Genomic DNA, 17,181 nt, shown 5'->3' with positions numbered 1-17,181 from the left:
AAGTTGCTATTCCGGATGAGGTCTTTTTTTCTCTTGGTTGTCAAAAATGATTACATTTATGTAACATTATAAATCCATCACTGGGATTTATGATGATATTTTACTTTTTACAAGATATAGTATAGATCCAAGCTTGTCCATGTATTATTTTACTTTGACAGTGCTTCCCTGCTATATAACTAAAGTTATACATTGTAAATAACCTGAATTCTGCTCGTATCTGTAAAACCTTCAGGGTAGGAAGCGTGTGTCTTTCAAGAAGCACACAAATGACTGGCATGTGGTAGAGGCAGGTTTGGCTGTGTCCCTCAGTGTTTGTCCAGAAACCTTTCTCAGAAAGATTGAGAATCAGAAAACTTAACGGGTTTCCTGATTTAACTTCTACACAGATGCTTTGTGAAGACCTTTCCTAAAACAGTTAATTTCTTTTTTTCCACCAGCACCGTGGTTTTAGGAAAACAAATAGATTACGTTGTCTGTACCCTGAGAAGTAGCTTATCGTGGGAACCAGCTGTTTAAACTCGAGATGAGCTTGATGTGTAAGGATAAAAATAAAAATCATTCTAGATTAGCTCTTCAAGAGGAAAAAGCAAATTGTTTCCATTTCAAGTTGTCTAATTTAAGAGCCTGAGTTTTTAACAGTGGGTTAAAAAGTATATTTTAGTCTTTCCAAATATGGCATTCAAGCCAAAGAAAATACATATGTTTTCACTGCAGAATTAAAATGCCTTTCTTATCACATCTGTTGTAAAGTTATGTATTAGTCCCAACACGTTTTAATTTCCAGTGGGGTTTATAGGTGATCATGATTAGAATCAAACTTCCCAGGTGACTCAGTGGTAAAGACCCTGCCTGCCAATGCAGGAGACATGGGTTCTGTCCCTGGATCAGAAAGATCCCCTGGAGAAGGATATGGCAGTCCACTCCGGTATTCTTGCCTGGGAAATCCCATAGTCACAGGAGCCTGATGGACTACAGTCCATGGGGATCGCAAAAGAGTCAGATACAACTGAGCAACTAAACAACAGCAATGGTTAGAGTCAGATGCCTCCATTTTAAATATTTAAAATTAAAGGTTTGATTTGAAAGGCTGGTGAATGAGAACAGAAAATTCCAAGTTTCCTTGGAATTGGTATGTATGTGGATGCAGGCCGGGCACGTTATAGCGGGTAAGTCAACAAGGTTATTAGCACGAGACCACAACTCGGGGGTCATGTTACCTCTCTTGCAGACTTCAGGTTAGAGGCTCTTTGGGGAATCCAGACATTCTGCAGCAAATATTCATTTTTCTGATTTATAATATTTATTTCCCCCATTATGGATAAAATGGAGGGGGTAGGTGATATGAATCAGTGGCAAGCAAAGAGACTACTGTGTGATGAGGCTGTCTAACAAGATGGCCTTCTGCTCATCTAACCATTTGTCCAGCAAACATTTATTTGATACCCACTGTGTGACAGAAGCTGACTAGACCCAGGAGAGCCAGACGTGATGGTATAGTGTTCCTTGTCCCAAAAAACAGCATCATTTAGCAATGAATTTTATATTTTATGTTTAAATAAATATTCATGTTGTTTCTCATAGTAAATGGTCTGGGTGAAGTAGATTCCTCTAAGGAAGAATTTGCCCTTCTGTTTGAAAATGAGGGCATAGTGAAGGGAGATCAGAGAGATGCCTTAGACTCTCAGGTAGATGCACCTGCTCAGGGGTGTCGGGAGCGGACCACCTGTGTTGGAGGCGTGTGGCAGAGGGGAGGGGGCATGATGGGGGCACACGTGGCCTCACTCACCACCACGATCTGTGTGTTACAGTTCCTGGACCTTGTGACCCCGAGGACTTGATTGATGGAATCATTTTTGCTGCTAATTACCTTGGCTCCACCCAGCTGCTCTCAGACAAAACTCCCTCCAAAAACGTGCGAATGATGCAGGCCCAGGAAGCAGTAAGCAGGATCAAGGTGAGGGGGTGCCCTGTGCTCCGAGGGGGGGTGGTGGGCCAGTGTGGGCAGCTGAGCCATCAATAGTGGTCACCCCGCACCACATGTCCCAAGTTTAGCGGAGAGGACTGAGGTGACATGACAGTCAGGGCTTATACCTGTACCTGCCAAAGTTCTCAACAGAAAAAAGATTTGCAAAGTCTGTTGGAGTCTTGATGCATAAATGCTATATAATTTGATTGTTCTTAATGGTCAGCCTTGAGGAAGAAGTACATACAATGATAAGCTTTGGAAAGGTGGAAAGATGAGGAAGGACAGCATTTTAAATATTATCTTTCCAATATGTGAGCCCTGAATCACTGCATTTCTGCTGACAGAGATCAGTGCCTTGAACATTCATGCTACAGTGTGGTTCAAACTAGGTGTCATTGCTTTTGAACCTGTCAATCCTGTTCAAGCTAGATTGAACTGGCTTCAGTTCAGTCATTCAGTCGTGTCCAACTTTTTGCAACCCCATGGACTGCAACACACCAGGCCTCCCTGTCCATCACCAACTCCCAGAGCTTGCTCAAACTCATGTCCATTGAGTCAGTGATGCCATCCAATCATCTCATCCTCTGTCATCCCCTTCTTCTCCTGCCTTCAGTCTTTCCAAGCATCAGGGTCTTTACCAGTGAGTCAGTTCTTCACATCAGGTGACCAAAGTATTGGAGCTTCAGCTTCAGTCCTTCTAATGAATATTTAGGATTGATTTCCTTTAGGATTGACTGGTTTGATCTCCTTGCAGTCCAAGAGACTCTCAAGAGCCTTCTCCAATACCACAGTTCAAAAGCATCAATTCTTCAGCACTCAGCTTTCTTTCTGGTCCAATTCTCATCCATACATGACTACTGGAAAAACCATAGCTTTGACTAGATGGACCTTTGTCGGCAAAGTAATGTCTCTGCTTTTTAGTATGCTGTCTAGATTGGTCATAGCTTTTCTTCCAAGGAGCAAGCGTCTTTTAATTTCATGTCTGCAGTCACCACCTGCAGTGATTTTGGAGCTCAAGAAAATAAAGTCTATCACCCTTTCCACTGTTTCCCCATCTCTTTGCTGTGAAGTGATGGGACCAGATGCCATGATCTTCGTATTTTGAATGTTGAGTTTTAAGCCAACTTTTTTCAATCTCCTCTTTCACTTTCACCAAGAGGCTTTTTAGTTCTTCTTCGCTTTCTGCCAGAAGGGTGGTATCATTTGCATATATGAGGTTATTGATATTTCTCCCAGCAATTTTGATTCCAGCTTGTGTTTCATCCAGCCGAACATTTTGCTTGATGTACTCTGCGTGTAAGTTAAATAAGCAGGGTGATGATATACAGCCTTGACGTACTCCTTTCCCAATTTTGAACCAGTCCATTGTTCCATGTCTGGTTCTAACTGTTCCTTCTTGAAGTGCATACAGATTTTTCAGGAAGCAGGTCAGGTGGTCTGGTAGTCCCATCTCTTTCAGAATTTTCTACAGTTTGTTGTGATCTACACAGTCAAAGGCTTTGATATAATCAATAAAGCAGAAAGTAGATGCTTTTCTAGAATTCTCTTGCTTTTTCTATGATCCAGTGGATGTTGACAATTTGATCTCTTGTTCTGCCTTTTCTAAATCCAGCTTAAACATCTGCAAGTTCTCAGTATATGTACTGTTAAAACCTGGCTTGGAGAATTTTGAGCATTACTTTGCTAGTGTGTGAGATGAGTGTAATTGTGTGGTAGTTTGAACATTCTTCAGCATTGCCTTTCTTTGGGATTAGAATGAAAACTGACCTTTTCCAGTCCTGTGGCCACTGCTGAGTTTTCCCAATTTGTTGGCATATTGAGTCCTGCACTTTCACAGCATCATCTTTTAGGACTTGAAATAGCTTAGCTGGAATTCCATCACCTCCACTAGCTTTCTTTTTTTTTCTTTTTCTTTCTTTTTTTATTTTAATTTTATTTTTAAACTTTACATAATTGTATTAGTTTTGCCAAATATCAAAATGAATCCGCCACAGGTATACATGTGTTCCCCATCCTGAACCCTCCTCCCTCCTCCCTCCCCATACCATCCCTCTGGGTCGTCCCAGTGCACCAGCCCCAAGCATCCAGTATCGTGCATCGAACCTGGACTGGCAACTCATTTCATACATGATATTTTACATGTTTCAATGCCATTCTCCCAAATCTTCCCACCCTCTCCCTCTCCCACAGAGTCCATAAGACTGTTCTATACATCAGTGTCTCTTTTGCTGTCTTGTACACAGGGTTATTGTTACCATCTTTCTAAATTCCATATATATGCGTTAGTATACTGTATTGGTGTTTTTCTTTCTGGCTTACTTCACTCTGTATAATAGGCTCCAGTTTCATCCACCTCATTAGAACTGATTCAAATGTATTCTTTTTAATGGCTGAGTAATACTCCATTGTGTATATGTACCATAGCTTTCTCATCCATTCATCTGCTGATGGACATCTAGGTTGCTTCCATGTCCTGGCTATTATAAACAGTGCTGCGATGAACATTGGGGTACACGTGTCTCTTTCCCTTTTGGTTTCCTCAGTGTGTATGCCCAGCAGTGGGATTGCTGGATCATAAGGCAGTTCTATTTCCAGTTTTTTAAGGAATCTCCACACTGTTCTCCATAGCACTAGCTTTCTTCATAATGATGCTTCCTAAGGCCCACTTGACTTCACACTCCAGGATGTCTGGCTCTAGGTGAATGATCACACCATCGTGATTATCTGGGTCATGAAGATCTTTTTTGTATAGTTCTTCTGTGTATTTTTGCCACCTCTTCTTAATATCTTCTGCTTCTGTTAGGTCCATACCATTTCTGTTTATTGTGCCCATCTTTGCATGAAATGTTCCCTTGGTATCTCTAATTTTCTTGAAGAGATCTCTGGTCTTTCCCATTCTATTGTTTTCCTCTATTTCTTTACACTGATCACTGAGGAAGGCTTTCTTATCTCTCCTTTCTATTCTTTGGAACTCTGCATTCAGATGGATATCTTTCCTTTTCTCCTTTGCCTTTCACTTCTCTTCTTCACTCAGCCATTTGTAAGACCTCCTCAGACAACCATTTTGCCTTTTGCATTTCTTTTCCTTGGGGATGATTTTGATCACCACCTCCTGTACAATGTTACAAACCTCTGTCCATAGTTTTTCAGGCACTCTATCAGATCTAATCCCTTGAATCTACTTGTCACTTCCACTGTATAATCGTAAGGGATTTGTTTTAGGTCATACATGAATGGTCTAGAGGTTTTCCCTACTTTCTTCAATTTAAGTCTGAATTTGGCCATAAGGAGTTCATGATCTGAGCCACAGTCAGCTGAACTGGCTTGCTTCACCTAAAAGAAAGCATTTAATCAGATCTACTCTGGCTAATCTGAACCAAGTCAGTGCAAGGCTAACTTGGTTCAAACCAGTCATAACCTGTTTGCATCTGTTTTGTCAAGATTTAAAAGGAGTGAGCTTGTTTGATCCCTGAAACCACTCTTGTCTAGTTTAAGTCATTCACAGCTAGTTTGAACCAGCCAAACTAGCTTGAACTGGTTTGAACTGGTCTGACTCCATGGAAATGCAGCCTCTAGAATACCCACCACGATGCTAGTGCCCCTAGAACCGTGGACAAGCCAGTGGTGACAGGGACCCTGATGGTGCCATCACGTCATTCAGGTGCTGCCAGCTCCTAGAACCCCTGAGGCTGTTTTCAGGTAGAGCCACAGGCATTTCATCACCACTGAAATCAGAGCTGGGGACTTCGAGTGAGTTGAAATAGCTTAGGACTTGCCAGATTTGGTTCTGTCAAGTTTCCATTGGTCAGAATCAACTCCCTTCTCAAGCAACTGTTCCCTTTACGTGTCTTCTCTCTCACATATCCCCAGGCTTCATCCTGGGCTTTGTATGGCAGTGTGGAACGAGAAGCAAGAGTCCTTAACTCTCTTCATCAAGGGAAGAATATTTGTTGAGCATTTATGTGTGCAAGGCTCTGCAGGGTCCTGGGAGGGAGGAAAAATAGTGATTTATAAGGTGAGATCCTTACCCTCAAGTTCAGCAGCACACATGAGAAGTGAATTAAGCCAGCAAATGTACAAGGGGGTGCCGGAGGAGGAGAGAGGGGTGTCTGGATCAAAAGGCCACAGGAGTGTGGGGAGCCCTTGTGAGGTGAGACACTGCCTGGAAGCCTGAGGGAGGAGAAAGCAGCAACCACAGAGGTCATGGAGGTCACACGGAGCAGGGGTGGTACTTCACATCCTTCTACCCCCGCTTCCCCCGCCCTCCTCCAGGGCTGATGCTCATCTCACGAACTTGCCCAGGCTCTGCTATGTCCTGAATAGTAGACAGGGTCAGCGCTGGCCCTGCCCTTCATTACCCATCACTGCACAGGAAGCCCATGCTGCAACTTTTGATAGCATTATTGACAATTTATTGGCTTCCCTAGTGGCTTAGATAGTAAAGAATATGCCTGCAATTGCAGGAGACCCAGGTTCGATCCCTGGGTCAGGAAGATTGCCTGGAGAAGTGAATGGCAACCCACTCCAGTATTCTTGCCTAGAGAATTCCATGGACAGAGGAGCCTTGTGGGCTACAGGACATGGCATTGTAGAGTCAGATATGACTGAGCGACCAACACTACTACTACTATTTCTACTACTACTACTACTGAGGATTTAGGATGTATGATCCAGAGAGTAATTTACAACTATATCAAGTCCCACCCCTACCTCCAGAGGAGCATCTTACCCTGTGACTCCCAACGAGACCACTTACTGACAGTGTATCAGACCGACCGTCCTACCCTCTGGGTCTTTCAGACACAATAATGCTGCTGGTAGAATCTCAGGTTTCTGTTGAGCTGTCTATCAGAGCTTGCTTGATCTCCTTTTACCCTCTCCCTGAACATAAAGAGGTGACATTAATACCTGGAGATGTCCCCACAGTGTTTTCCATGTTAATTTAGGATCTCCCAGGTGCAGAGTTTAAGAATGCACAAAAATCCCTGGGAACAAGCTGCTTTTCAGGGACTATCCTGCCTTATCTCATACAGGAGAACTTGAAAAGCACAATCTTTAGGGACAGAGTTCTGACTCCTCATGTCCCCACAGTTACCAGATATGTTATGATTATAATTTTGTTACATCAGCATTTGTTAAGTAAACCCCCAGGTGAGCAGAAGACTACAAGAGAAATTGAGATGGAGAAGTTTAAGACTCAGCAGTCCTGGAGGAAGCACCTGCATACCTAGAGAGGCCACGTGGGGGTGTCAGGCAGGACCTGGGCCCATGCCTTCACTGGGGTCCGTGGGTAGAATGCTTTGAGGTTCCCAGATGAAGCCCAGATTGGTCAGTGCAAACTAAAATGGGGTTTTGGTGAGCTCAATGGAGGTATTAGCTAGGGGCGCCTTGGGGAAGGCCCTGGGCAGCCGGGGGAGACAAGGGCTGATGAGTGGGGGTGGGGTCCCTTTAGGAGCTGACATGTGCATGTGACTCTGCAGGCTGCTTTCCACAGCATTTGCGTGCATGAAGGGAATAATGTCAGTTTAAGGTTCAGGCAGGCTGCTTGGCCAAACAGAATGGATGCTGAGGCAGTAATACTGTGGAGTAACTTAGCTGAATTCTTGACCCAGCGCTTAGTTTCCGGGGTTAATAATGGTACCGTTAGCTCTCCCTGGGTCAGTGGGAGTACAGAGACCCTGGATGGTTCTCTGATAGATAGGGACCACCAGTAAAGGGGGTGTTTGGAAAAGAGGCAGTGCTTTTGGTTGTTTCCGTGTCACCTGGGACATTTTTATTGGCATGCGAGGCTAGAACCAGAGATCTTTGCCACCCTGTTACATCCAAGACAGAGCCATATGACAAAGATTTATCTCCTCCAGATTGCCAGAGCACCTGTCCCTGTCAAGGCACACTACCAGGGTCCATTCAGGTGAATCCTCCAGAACAAAGCAATAGTCCACTCCCGAAAGAGTACTGAGGAGCCCTGAGACCAAGCATTGCATGTTGCTTTGAGATGAGTTTTTCCTGGTTTCTGTTTATTGACTTCCTGATGAGTCGTCCTTGACTCCCACAGCTAGAGTCTGTCTGTCTGCTGCCCTGAGACACGTGTGTGTGTTCAGTGACCTTAAGGGGACAGCAGGCACAGACGCATCACCCAAATGTAGGGCAGGTCTTGGGAAAGACCCCAGACTCCAGCATCCCCGTGCCAGACCCCTCCAAGCGCCACGTCCTCTGCACGTTACACTTTCTGATTTCCCCAGTGGTTTCTGAGAGTGTTCTTTTCCATTTTTAAAGTCCAGCTCCCTGATGAGAAACCAGAAAGTTTACTTTTGAATCTTCAAAAAGGATTAGTATCCAGAAGTTCCACAAATCATTTGAACAAAAAATTAGAAGGCTTTGTCAATCAGAACAGGCAAGACAGGCTCTCTGATTATAAATCCATTTTAGACCTGCCTAGAGCAGAGTAAGCAGCTGGAAAATGTATATTTATTTTTACAGCAAATTGCTCTAGTGTGAGGAATTCATTATAGAGTGGTGAGATTAAACAGTCGCATTTCATATATAAGTATTGTTTCACAATGTGCTTCTTGCATCTGAAGGGAGTGTTGCCTGTCATTAAATATTTTCTGCCTCGTGTTCCTTTTACATCCATTTAAATGCCTGTCAGATTGTTTGCCTTTACACCCAGCTTGCCACTTTTTCAAATTATAAGTGGAGAAGGCCGCGTTCAGAACCGGTGGTTTATTTCCTTGCCCCCAAGAAAGTTACTGTGGGGATGGTGCACAGAGACTTCACCACGTGCGCAGGGAGCCAAGGGGCTGAGAGCGGGTCTCCAGATGAACTCGGGTGGTCCAGGGAGGCCTGCACTGGAGTGTGCACATGCACTCCCTTCTCTGAGGAAGGTGCTGCACACTTCTTCGTAAAGAGGCTGGCCTTTCATAAATGAATTACTCTGGGCCACCTCTAGAGAGATACAGAGCAAGCAGAATGAGGCTACCGATATTCTAGCCACATCCATCCAGGAAGGAAGGGGGAAGGGATGCTCTGTGGATTTATTTAGAAATCCATTTAGTGATATCCTCACCACAAACTGGAGTAATTCCTGGCTTGGTGCTCTCACCTACACACAGAGGAGCTTCCTCCTTTCTTTCTCTGATTCCTTCTGCCTGCCTCCCTCCCTCAGGGACCCCAGCTAGGCCCTCTCCTTCCTCTGCCTGCATTGTTTATTTGACCCGATGGATGCCAGGGAGGCCTTCCTCTCAGGAGCCCCGCTGTGGCCCTGTGTTTGAGGTGCTTTTGCTCTGAGCCAGCTCTACCCCTGATGTTTGGGTTTCCATTTCAAAGCAGGCTTTAATTCCTGGTCTGTCCGTCAATTATGTGGTGTCTGTCACTCACGTAGCACCAACTGTGGGCTGACATTTAATAGTGATACTGGCTTTACACTTGGAGTCTGAAGAATTGCAGTTTTCTTAAATTACAAATAATGTGCAGGTTTATTTGCCAAAACTGGGGGGAAGATTTGGAGTTGTGGTTTTTCTAGATATGAATCTGGCTCAAAAAGCAAACTGTCCCTATGCAAGATCCCTGTGACAAGGCCTCTTAGCAGATAAAAATCAACCACGTCCTTGACCCTGAGAAACCTGCAGTCTCGTGAGGGATCCAGGGAGGGTGTTTAGGTAACCTAAGTGCAAGGCAGACTGAGGAATCTGTAATTAAGACATTTCCATCTACCAAAATGTAAGATACAAGGTACATCTGAATGCAGCAGCAGAGTTAGAGGATATCTTCCATTTCTTTGCAGTTTTTTTTTTTTTTTTCATCTTTGCACCCTCCCTAAACTATTCTTTCTGCCTTAGTTCATCTGTTTTTGAGAAGTAAGAATAACCTTCCAGAAAGTTTCCCATATGATTTAGAAATGCATTAGAGCAATGGTCCTCAAAGCGGGACCAGCAACAGCATCATCAGCTGGGAAATTGTTAGAAGTACAGACTCTCAGGAGTTTGTTAGAAGTGTAGACTCCCAACCCAGTCAGAAACTCAGAGAGGTAGAGCCCAGGAACCTGTTTTCATAGGCCCTCCAGGAGGTGGTAATGTGTGCTGCAGGTCGGGAACTGCCCCCTGAGAGAAGTGTGGCCCATCCGTCCAGTGTGAAGGAGCCTCTGTTCTCCAGCTGTGCTCTCACATTCTGGTCAAGTGCAGCGCTTCTCGCTGATGGGGTTCTATTGGCAGATAAGCACAAGAAACGCCACCACATAGATATTTTTGGTATCTGTCACATGTATTTTCCTAGTGAAGGCTCTGAGAAGTCCTGTACTAAGGAGATTTAATTCAGTTTGTTTAACCAGAAGCTTCCACAATTACTTGAAAGCAGAATACATTATCCCTTTGGTGATACCTAATTGTCTTGTTGCTGGGATTCTTTTAAATATGTTTTAGGAAAAACTTCTAGAGGGAGCTTTGCCCTACACTCAGTATCTAAAGCAGGCAGAGGCATCCCCTTCCGAGCCCTCCCACAGGTGAGAATCCTGCCTTGACCCTACCTAGAGAACCAGTTGAGAAGCCTGTACAACAAGCTCACTCGCCCCTTCCTCTCACTGCATCTCCATGCTTCGTTTCACCCTCATTCCCACTTCACTCTCTGCTCCTCCACCGAAGATGGGGTGAGCTGTTGAAACTGCCTGAGCTGTAGAAACTGCTTCGTGTCCACGCAATGTGGTGTGCTTGTCTCCATGGCCTTTTGGTATTGTTTTGGTCCACACATTTTTGTAAGGCGTGTTCATTATCAAATATTCTTACATCTGTCTTTACTAGCCTGCCCCAAAAGATCAGATTTTTTTTTTCCATTCTTTTATGGAGAGATTTTATTTAGGTGTTTCAAAATTTAATTGTAAAATGAGAATTTTTATCAGTGTAACCTTGTCTAAGCCAGCTGATTTCCCATCTGACCTGAAGAAGTCTATGGTTGATAAAGAAGATACTGACATGGATAGCAGCCTCTTTACGTACATTATCTCATTTACTCCTCCAAATGGAGAGGGTGGGGAATCCTGTGAGGTAGGTATCATTAACCCCATTTTACAGACAGACTGAGACGGACTGAGAAGTTTATAGATGAGAAACATGTCCAGCTGGCACCGTAGCAATTTGGAATATATTAGGTTTCCAGTTTGATTATCTCTTCTGCCACTTAATAGCTGTGTGACCTTGGGCAAGTTAATGAGCCTCTCTGTGCCTCAGTTTTCTCTTCTGAAAGATGAGGATAATGTACTGCCTGCCTCACAGGGTTATTCTAAGGTTTTATACTGATACATGTGAAGTGCTTAGAAGGATATGGGCATGTGCTAAGTGCTCAGTCAGTGTTAGCTGGGGAAAGAAAATCTAGAATGGTCAAAGGATCCCAGACATAACTAGCCTTAGAGGGTCTTAGCAACAGCAGGTACTCAGGACACGTTGTGGATGGAGTGATTGGATGGACAGTGCTGCATATGTCCTTTGGTGATCACCAGCCTGCTGGTGGTGAGCCCCAAGTCTCATGAAAGCCAGGGCTTTAAATGGATGTTGTCAGCCCCTGCTTCAAGATGCATGTGGGCCTTAAGGCTCTAAGACCTTTCTCTGCTGCTCCAGCTTCTCATTCTGGCCCTGACCCCCATAAGATTTCCAAACTTATGCCTAAATTTTTAATTCTAACTTGTTTCAGGGCACTTGGACATCATAAGTGATTTAAGGCTGGTGTTACTCTTAAGTGTACAACATATTTTTGACTTCATAAAAAAATTCTCAAAATTCCTTTCATGAAACTTGGTTTGCCTTTTGGATCCTCTTCCTCATCACCCATCCCAGTAAAAACAGAAAGTGGGCGTTTTGTTGGTGGCAGGCTTGCTTTCCTTTGAGAGGGGCCCTTCAGATTAGATTTCTCATCCTGCAGGTGAAGAATTTTGACCAATGGCCATTAAGTTTTGGTATCAAAAATAATGGAAATTCACATATTACTGCCGTATCATTTCAGGGGAGGTAAGACAAAGGTTAGGCTCTTACAGTTGTTCATCTTGAGGATTATAACTGGTGCAGATCAGGAATCTGTGTGGCACAGCATCAGCCCGGGGCCGCTCCTCAGATGCACAGATATTTCCACTGTCATTGCAGCAGTTAGGATAACGCTTGCAGTTGCTGCCTCCAGACTTTCCCAGAGTAGACTATTTCATCACGAAGTCTTGACCATCAGTATGAGCTATGGGGCTGGGGCTGCCCTGGTCTCCTGGGTGTACCAGATCAGCTGTTCAGTGTTTGGATGGCTGACTCATCCAGTTTCTCCACCATGAGGTTGCACAGACAACACAATTAGTTGCTTATGAGGTAGTGGCGTGTTGCTGAGAGCAAGAGCTTTGGTGCCAGGTGAGTACCAAGGGTGTGAGGGAGCTGCTCTTCCCACACCCCACCCCCATCATCACAGCAGTGCCCGTGGTTCGGCCACTGACTCACCGTCGTTCAGGTAATGTCTGCGTGTATATAGCAGGCCTTACCAAAGCCAAGAGATTGCATCCCAACCCAGGCAAATTATAATCGTCTAACATCATAATCTTCTAAGAGCAAATACAAATAGAGTGTTTATAACACACCAGGCACTGTTTTGAGAGCATTGTATATACCATTGACCCTTGAACAACACAGGTCCACTTATACCTGGATATTTTCCAGGAGTAAATAGTACAGTATTATGTGGTCCAAGATCAGTTGACTGTGATTGGTAGACTCTAAGGATTCAGAACAGTGGGTGCAGAGGAACTGAGCTGTGTATACAGAGGGCCAACTGTAAGTGATACACGGCTGATCCCATGGTGGTTGGCACCCCAACCCCATGTTGCTCGAGGGTCAGCTGTACTCATTTTATCCTCACAACAGCCCTATGAAGTAAATTCTGGTTTTACCTTCATTTTACATTTGAGGAAACTGAAGCACAGAGATGTTAAGTGTCTTGTCCCAAGTCACATGACCAGTAGGTAGCAGAGCCAGAATTCAGTTTTGGACAGTCTGGCCTCAGAGTTTCTACTCTTACAGAACTCTGCTATCTTGAATAAATCTTATATCCATTTCTAGTTAGAAATAGGCTTTATTGAAGCCCTGGTGGTTCAAATAGTAAAGAATCTGCCTGCAGTGCAGGAGATGAGAGTTCGATCCCTGGGTCAGGAAGGTCCCTGGAGAAGGGAATGACTACCCACTCCAGTATTCCTGCCTGGAAAATTCCATGGACAGAGGACCCTGGCAGGCTACAGTCCATGGGGTTGCAAAGAATTGGACACAACTGAGCGACTAACACACACACAGGTTCTATTAATATTATACAAATTTAAGGCAAGAAGTATTACTGGAGTTAATGAAGAACAGTTGATTCAGAAGTCAATAACAAAAAGATAACTAGGGAATCTTCAAATGTGTTTAAATTAAGAACACAAGGTTTCAAAGAAGAAATCACAGTGGAAATTAGAAAGTGTTTTGAATGAAATGATAATTAAATTGCAACATATCAAAATTTGTGGGATATAGCTAAAGTGGAGATTAGAGGGAGATTCATAGCTTTAAATATTACTAGGAAAGAACAAAGTTTGAAAATCCATGATTTAAGTTTTCATCTTAAGCTAAAAAAAAAATGGATAAATTAAACCCAAAGAAAATAGAAACAAATAAAGATATAGGCTGAAATCCATGAAACAGAATATAGGCATACAGTAAAGGAAATGAACAGAACCAAAAGTTGGTTCTTTGAAAGCATCAATTGCAGTTAAGTATAAGGTAGCTCCGTACATGTCCTTCCTCCTCCTGCCCCCGCCAACTACCAAATTCTGATTTAGGGAATCAGTAGTCGAGTGGGATTTTTTTAAAGCCAGTCCACCTCCCACAGAAATGCTTTATACCACTGTCGATATTAGTTTGTCAATTCCCTTTTCAACTTTGAGTCTCTGCAAATTCTTTTCTAACTGTTCTCCTGTCTCTGTTTGTTCCATGCTAAGCAGATGGCCCAGAAATTAGCCAAAAGCAGGAAGAAGGTGCAGTACAAACAACTTCATCAGCTTGATATTATGCCTGTTTTTTTTATTTTTCATTTATTTATGTTTTGCCTTTTTTCTTATTTCGTGTTTTTGTTTTCTGCATCCAGCAAGTTTTTGTTCAGATTTCTTTTTGAACCGCCCCATAAGCCAACGTTTCTCAAAACTCAGTTGCCCAAAGTGGCTGTTTTCTGTTGCTCATTAGTCATCTCACTCCAGAGGAAGGCCAGGGAGCAGACTGGGAGTGCTGAAGGGATCCTGCAGTAGTGTGCAAGTGCCCACCATTCAGGAGCATTCACATGGCAGGGACCTGGGTCTGCTCAATTCTAGTCATGTTTGATTTGTGGATTTATCAGATTGCTGGATGCAAAAAAGAAAACTCGCTAATAACCACATGTGTGCAGAGTCAAGCCCTAAATGAACCAGATTGGTGCGCTTTTTTTGGTTGTGGAGCTTCCAGGTGCTTAAGAGCTACCCGTGGGACATTGAGGCATTGGGGCTCGCTCTTAATGGGGTGGCTTCCGAAGTGGGTACTGCTTCTGTGTTGCTGCGGTATGTGGGAACATGAAGACCCTCTTACCAGAACTGCCTCCAGCTGCCTTGTTGCACCTGCTGTAAACATCAATACCCACCCCCGCCCCCCCCCCCCCCCGCAACACTTGGGTAGGAGCAAACTCTGACTTCTCCAAGGTCCTGGGGGTATGAGTCAGTCACCCTGATTCCTTCCATCTGTTGGGCTCTGAAACCCTTGCAGAACGTGCCGTTCACGTCATTGTTCAGAGAGTTAGATCTGCTGCAGTGAGCTACTGCTTCCATGGCGGAAGAGGCAATGGGCGTCCGCATTTCTCCCTGTAGCCTGGAGGTGCTCACTCCTGTCCCTGTGTCCATCCTCTGTGTGGTCCCTCTGGCTTTGGCAGCCTCATTCTGGAGTCTGAATCGCTGTTCTGGTGACTGTGTCTCGAAGCCTCTGTGTGTGAGTTAAGCTTGCTCCCACGCACCTGGGTCAGAGCAACATATTAAGCTTTCCCTTGGTGCATTTTCCTCCTCAGGCTCCTGAAGGTGAATCTCAGCCAATGACCGAGGTGGATCTCTTCATTTCTACCCAGAGAATCAAAGTATTGAACGCCGACACACAGGTATGGATTCACCGGCTCCCACCTCCCTAGGGGGTGAAGCTTAGCACGGCGACCAGGAGACTGTGCCCTTGTCTGTCAGGCAGCTGTGCCCAGATGCTGGCTGGCTTCCACACAAGCTCGGAGGCTGTGTCTGCAGTGCCTGCTGCTGATGTGGGCGGTGGGGGTTAGGGAGGGACTTGGTAAGGAAGGTTGGGGCTGTTAAAGATCAAAGGGAAAAACAAGCCACAGATATTGTTTGTTAATAATTCTCACAAACCTTTGTCAGAAGATTCATGAATTTAAACAGATTAGCCTTTCAAGAAATTTTGTTTAAAACCACACATACACACATAAACAAAACACAGTAATTGCATGCAGATGTTTTTATTTTTTTAGCTTCCCCACCAGGGCTTTCCCAGGTGGCCCTAGTGGTGAAGAACCCACCTGCCAGTGAAGGAAACGCAAGAGATGCTGGTCCAATCCCTGGGTCAGGAAGACCCCCTGGAGGAGGGCATGGCAACCCACTCCAGTATTCTTGCCTAGAAAATCCCATGGACAGAGGATCCTGGTGGGCACTATTGTCCAAAGGGTTGCGAAGAGTCAGGCATGACTGAAGCGACTTAGCACGCACCCACAGAGATTCTTCTGGTTGTAAAATGATTCAAATTCCTTTTCACATACCACAGACCACTGCCTGCTCTGGGTTATCACCAGTCAAGGGAACTGCTCCCAGGCCTGGGTGGGTACATGTACATTTGCCAACAGTGTTGGCAGTGAGCCCCAGAGCACCTCCACCCACTCCCACACCCGCAGCACATGTGGACTGCACTTGGCTACACTGTGGGTGGCAGACTCTCTCTCTCACCAGCCTCTCCCGTCTCCCCTCCAGGAAACGATGATGGACCACCCTCTGAGGACCATTTCCTACATCGCAGATATCGGGAACATAGTTGTGCTGATGGCCCGCAGGCGGATGCCCCGCTCCAACTCCCAGGAGAACGTGGAAGCCTCCCACCCATCCCAGGATGGAAAAAGGCAGTACAAGATGATCTGCCATGTCTTCGAGTCTGAAGATGTAAGGGTGGCTTCCTCTCATCTCCCTCCCCGTGATCTGATCTGAGCTGCCCTTGGGTAAATGGGTTCCCTCTAGTTCTCAGAGCCTTAATCATAGGTGAGACAAATACTTATTGAGCACTTACTATGTGTCAAGCCCTGTTTTAGTGCTGGGGATATGAGGCTGAGTAAAACAGACAAGGTACTCCTCGTGAAGGTTGTAGAGAGACAGAAAATAAATAGATAAATATACTTAATATAACGTTAGGCAGAGGAATGTTTAATCAGGAAAAACTAGGTCAAGGGATAGAGGGGCAGGGGCTGTTTCAGGTAGGGCAATGATCAGAGTCCTTTCAGAAGTCACATTGGAGCCGAACCTGAGTAGAGTTGAGAGTGAGGAAAGAACAGGTGCAGAGGCCCTGAGACAGGCCTGCTGACGGAGTATGGGGAAAGGCAAGGAGACGAGCCACTGGAGGGCTGTGCAGGACTGCCCTTCCCTAACAGGAAAGTTGGCGTCCCTGCCCCTCCCCACCACATGGCATGAGCACCAGGCACCCACTCCTTCGCAAACCCAACTGCTCCTCCAGTCACAAAGCCAGGGATTCCTGACACCCATCTCTCCACATGATACAGTCAGCAGAGGAAGCTAATTTAAAACAAAGGTGGGGCTCCTTCTTCCCTTCAGCCTTCTTCTCCAGTTGTCCCTAGAATTGCTGGTGAGGCCACCGGGCTTCAAGCTATTTCAGCACCATCCTTTTCCCAAAGCTCAACAGGCCTTGGCAGCTCCCTCCAGGCCAGGGCCACAGCCCCGCAATGGTTTCAAACTGCAGAGCCTGCCCGGAGATGGCCAGGTCAGTGCCATTGACTGCGATAAATTTTCCTCCTGCCACAGTGAAACAAGCTGTCTTTCATATATTGAGCAGAAAGACCTTATCTAGTTAAAGAAAATTGCCGCCCATAGCCTTGGCTCCTTAAAAGGGGCTGTTTTTCTGCCAGAGAGTATTCATTGAGCCGCAATAAAT

General features: G+C 45.0%; 1 protein-coding gene across 7 annotated transcripts in view; it reads left to right on the top strand.

Moving 5' to 3' along the window:
- APBA1 (amyloid beta precursor protein binding family A member 1) overlaps positions 1-17,181 on the top strand; it is a 238,069-nt gene that overhangs the window by 198,267 nt on the left and 22,621 nt on the right. For 5 of the 7 annotated variants that reach the window (XM_055578271.1, XM_055578270.1, XM_055578269.1 and 2 more), the window contains 4 exons: positions 1,812-1,957; positions 13,959-13,991; positions 15,041-15,127; positions 15,996-16,181. In XM_055578271.1, coding sequence (XP_055434246.1) covers positions 1,812-1,957; positions 13,959-13,991; positions 15,041-15,127; positions 15,996-16,181 — 452 coding nt within the window. The remainder of the gene's footprint in view (positions 1-1,811; positions 1,958-13,958; positions 13,992-15,040; positions 15,128-15,995; positions 16,182-17,181) is intronic. The other 2 variants (XM_055578274.1, XM_055578272.1) reach the window with 1 other exon arrangement.

The sequence above is a fragment of the Bubalus kerabau genome, chromosome 4 (assembly GCF_029407905.1).
Source record: "Bubalus kerabau isolate K-KA32 ecotype Philippines breed swamp buffalo chromosome 4, PCC_UOA_SB_1v2, whole genome shotgun sequence".
Taxonomy (NCBI): Eukaryota; Metazoa; Chordata; class Mammalia; order Artiodactyla; family Bovidae; genus Bubalus; species Bubalus kerabau.
The sequence above is the reverse complement of the archived record's forward strand: the minus strand, read 5'-3'. Positions and strand labels throughout refer to the sequence as shown.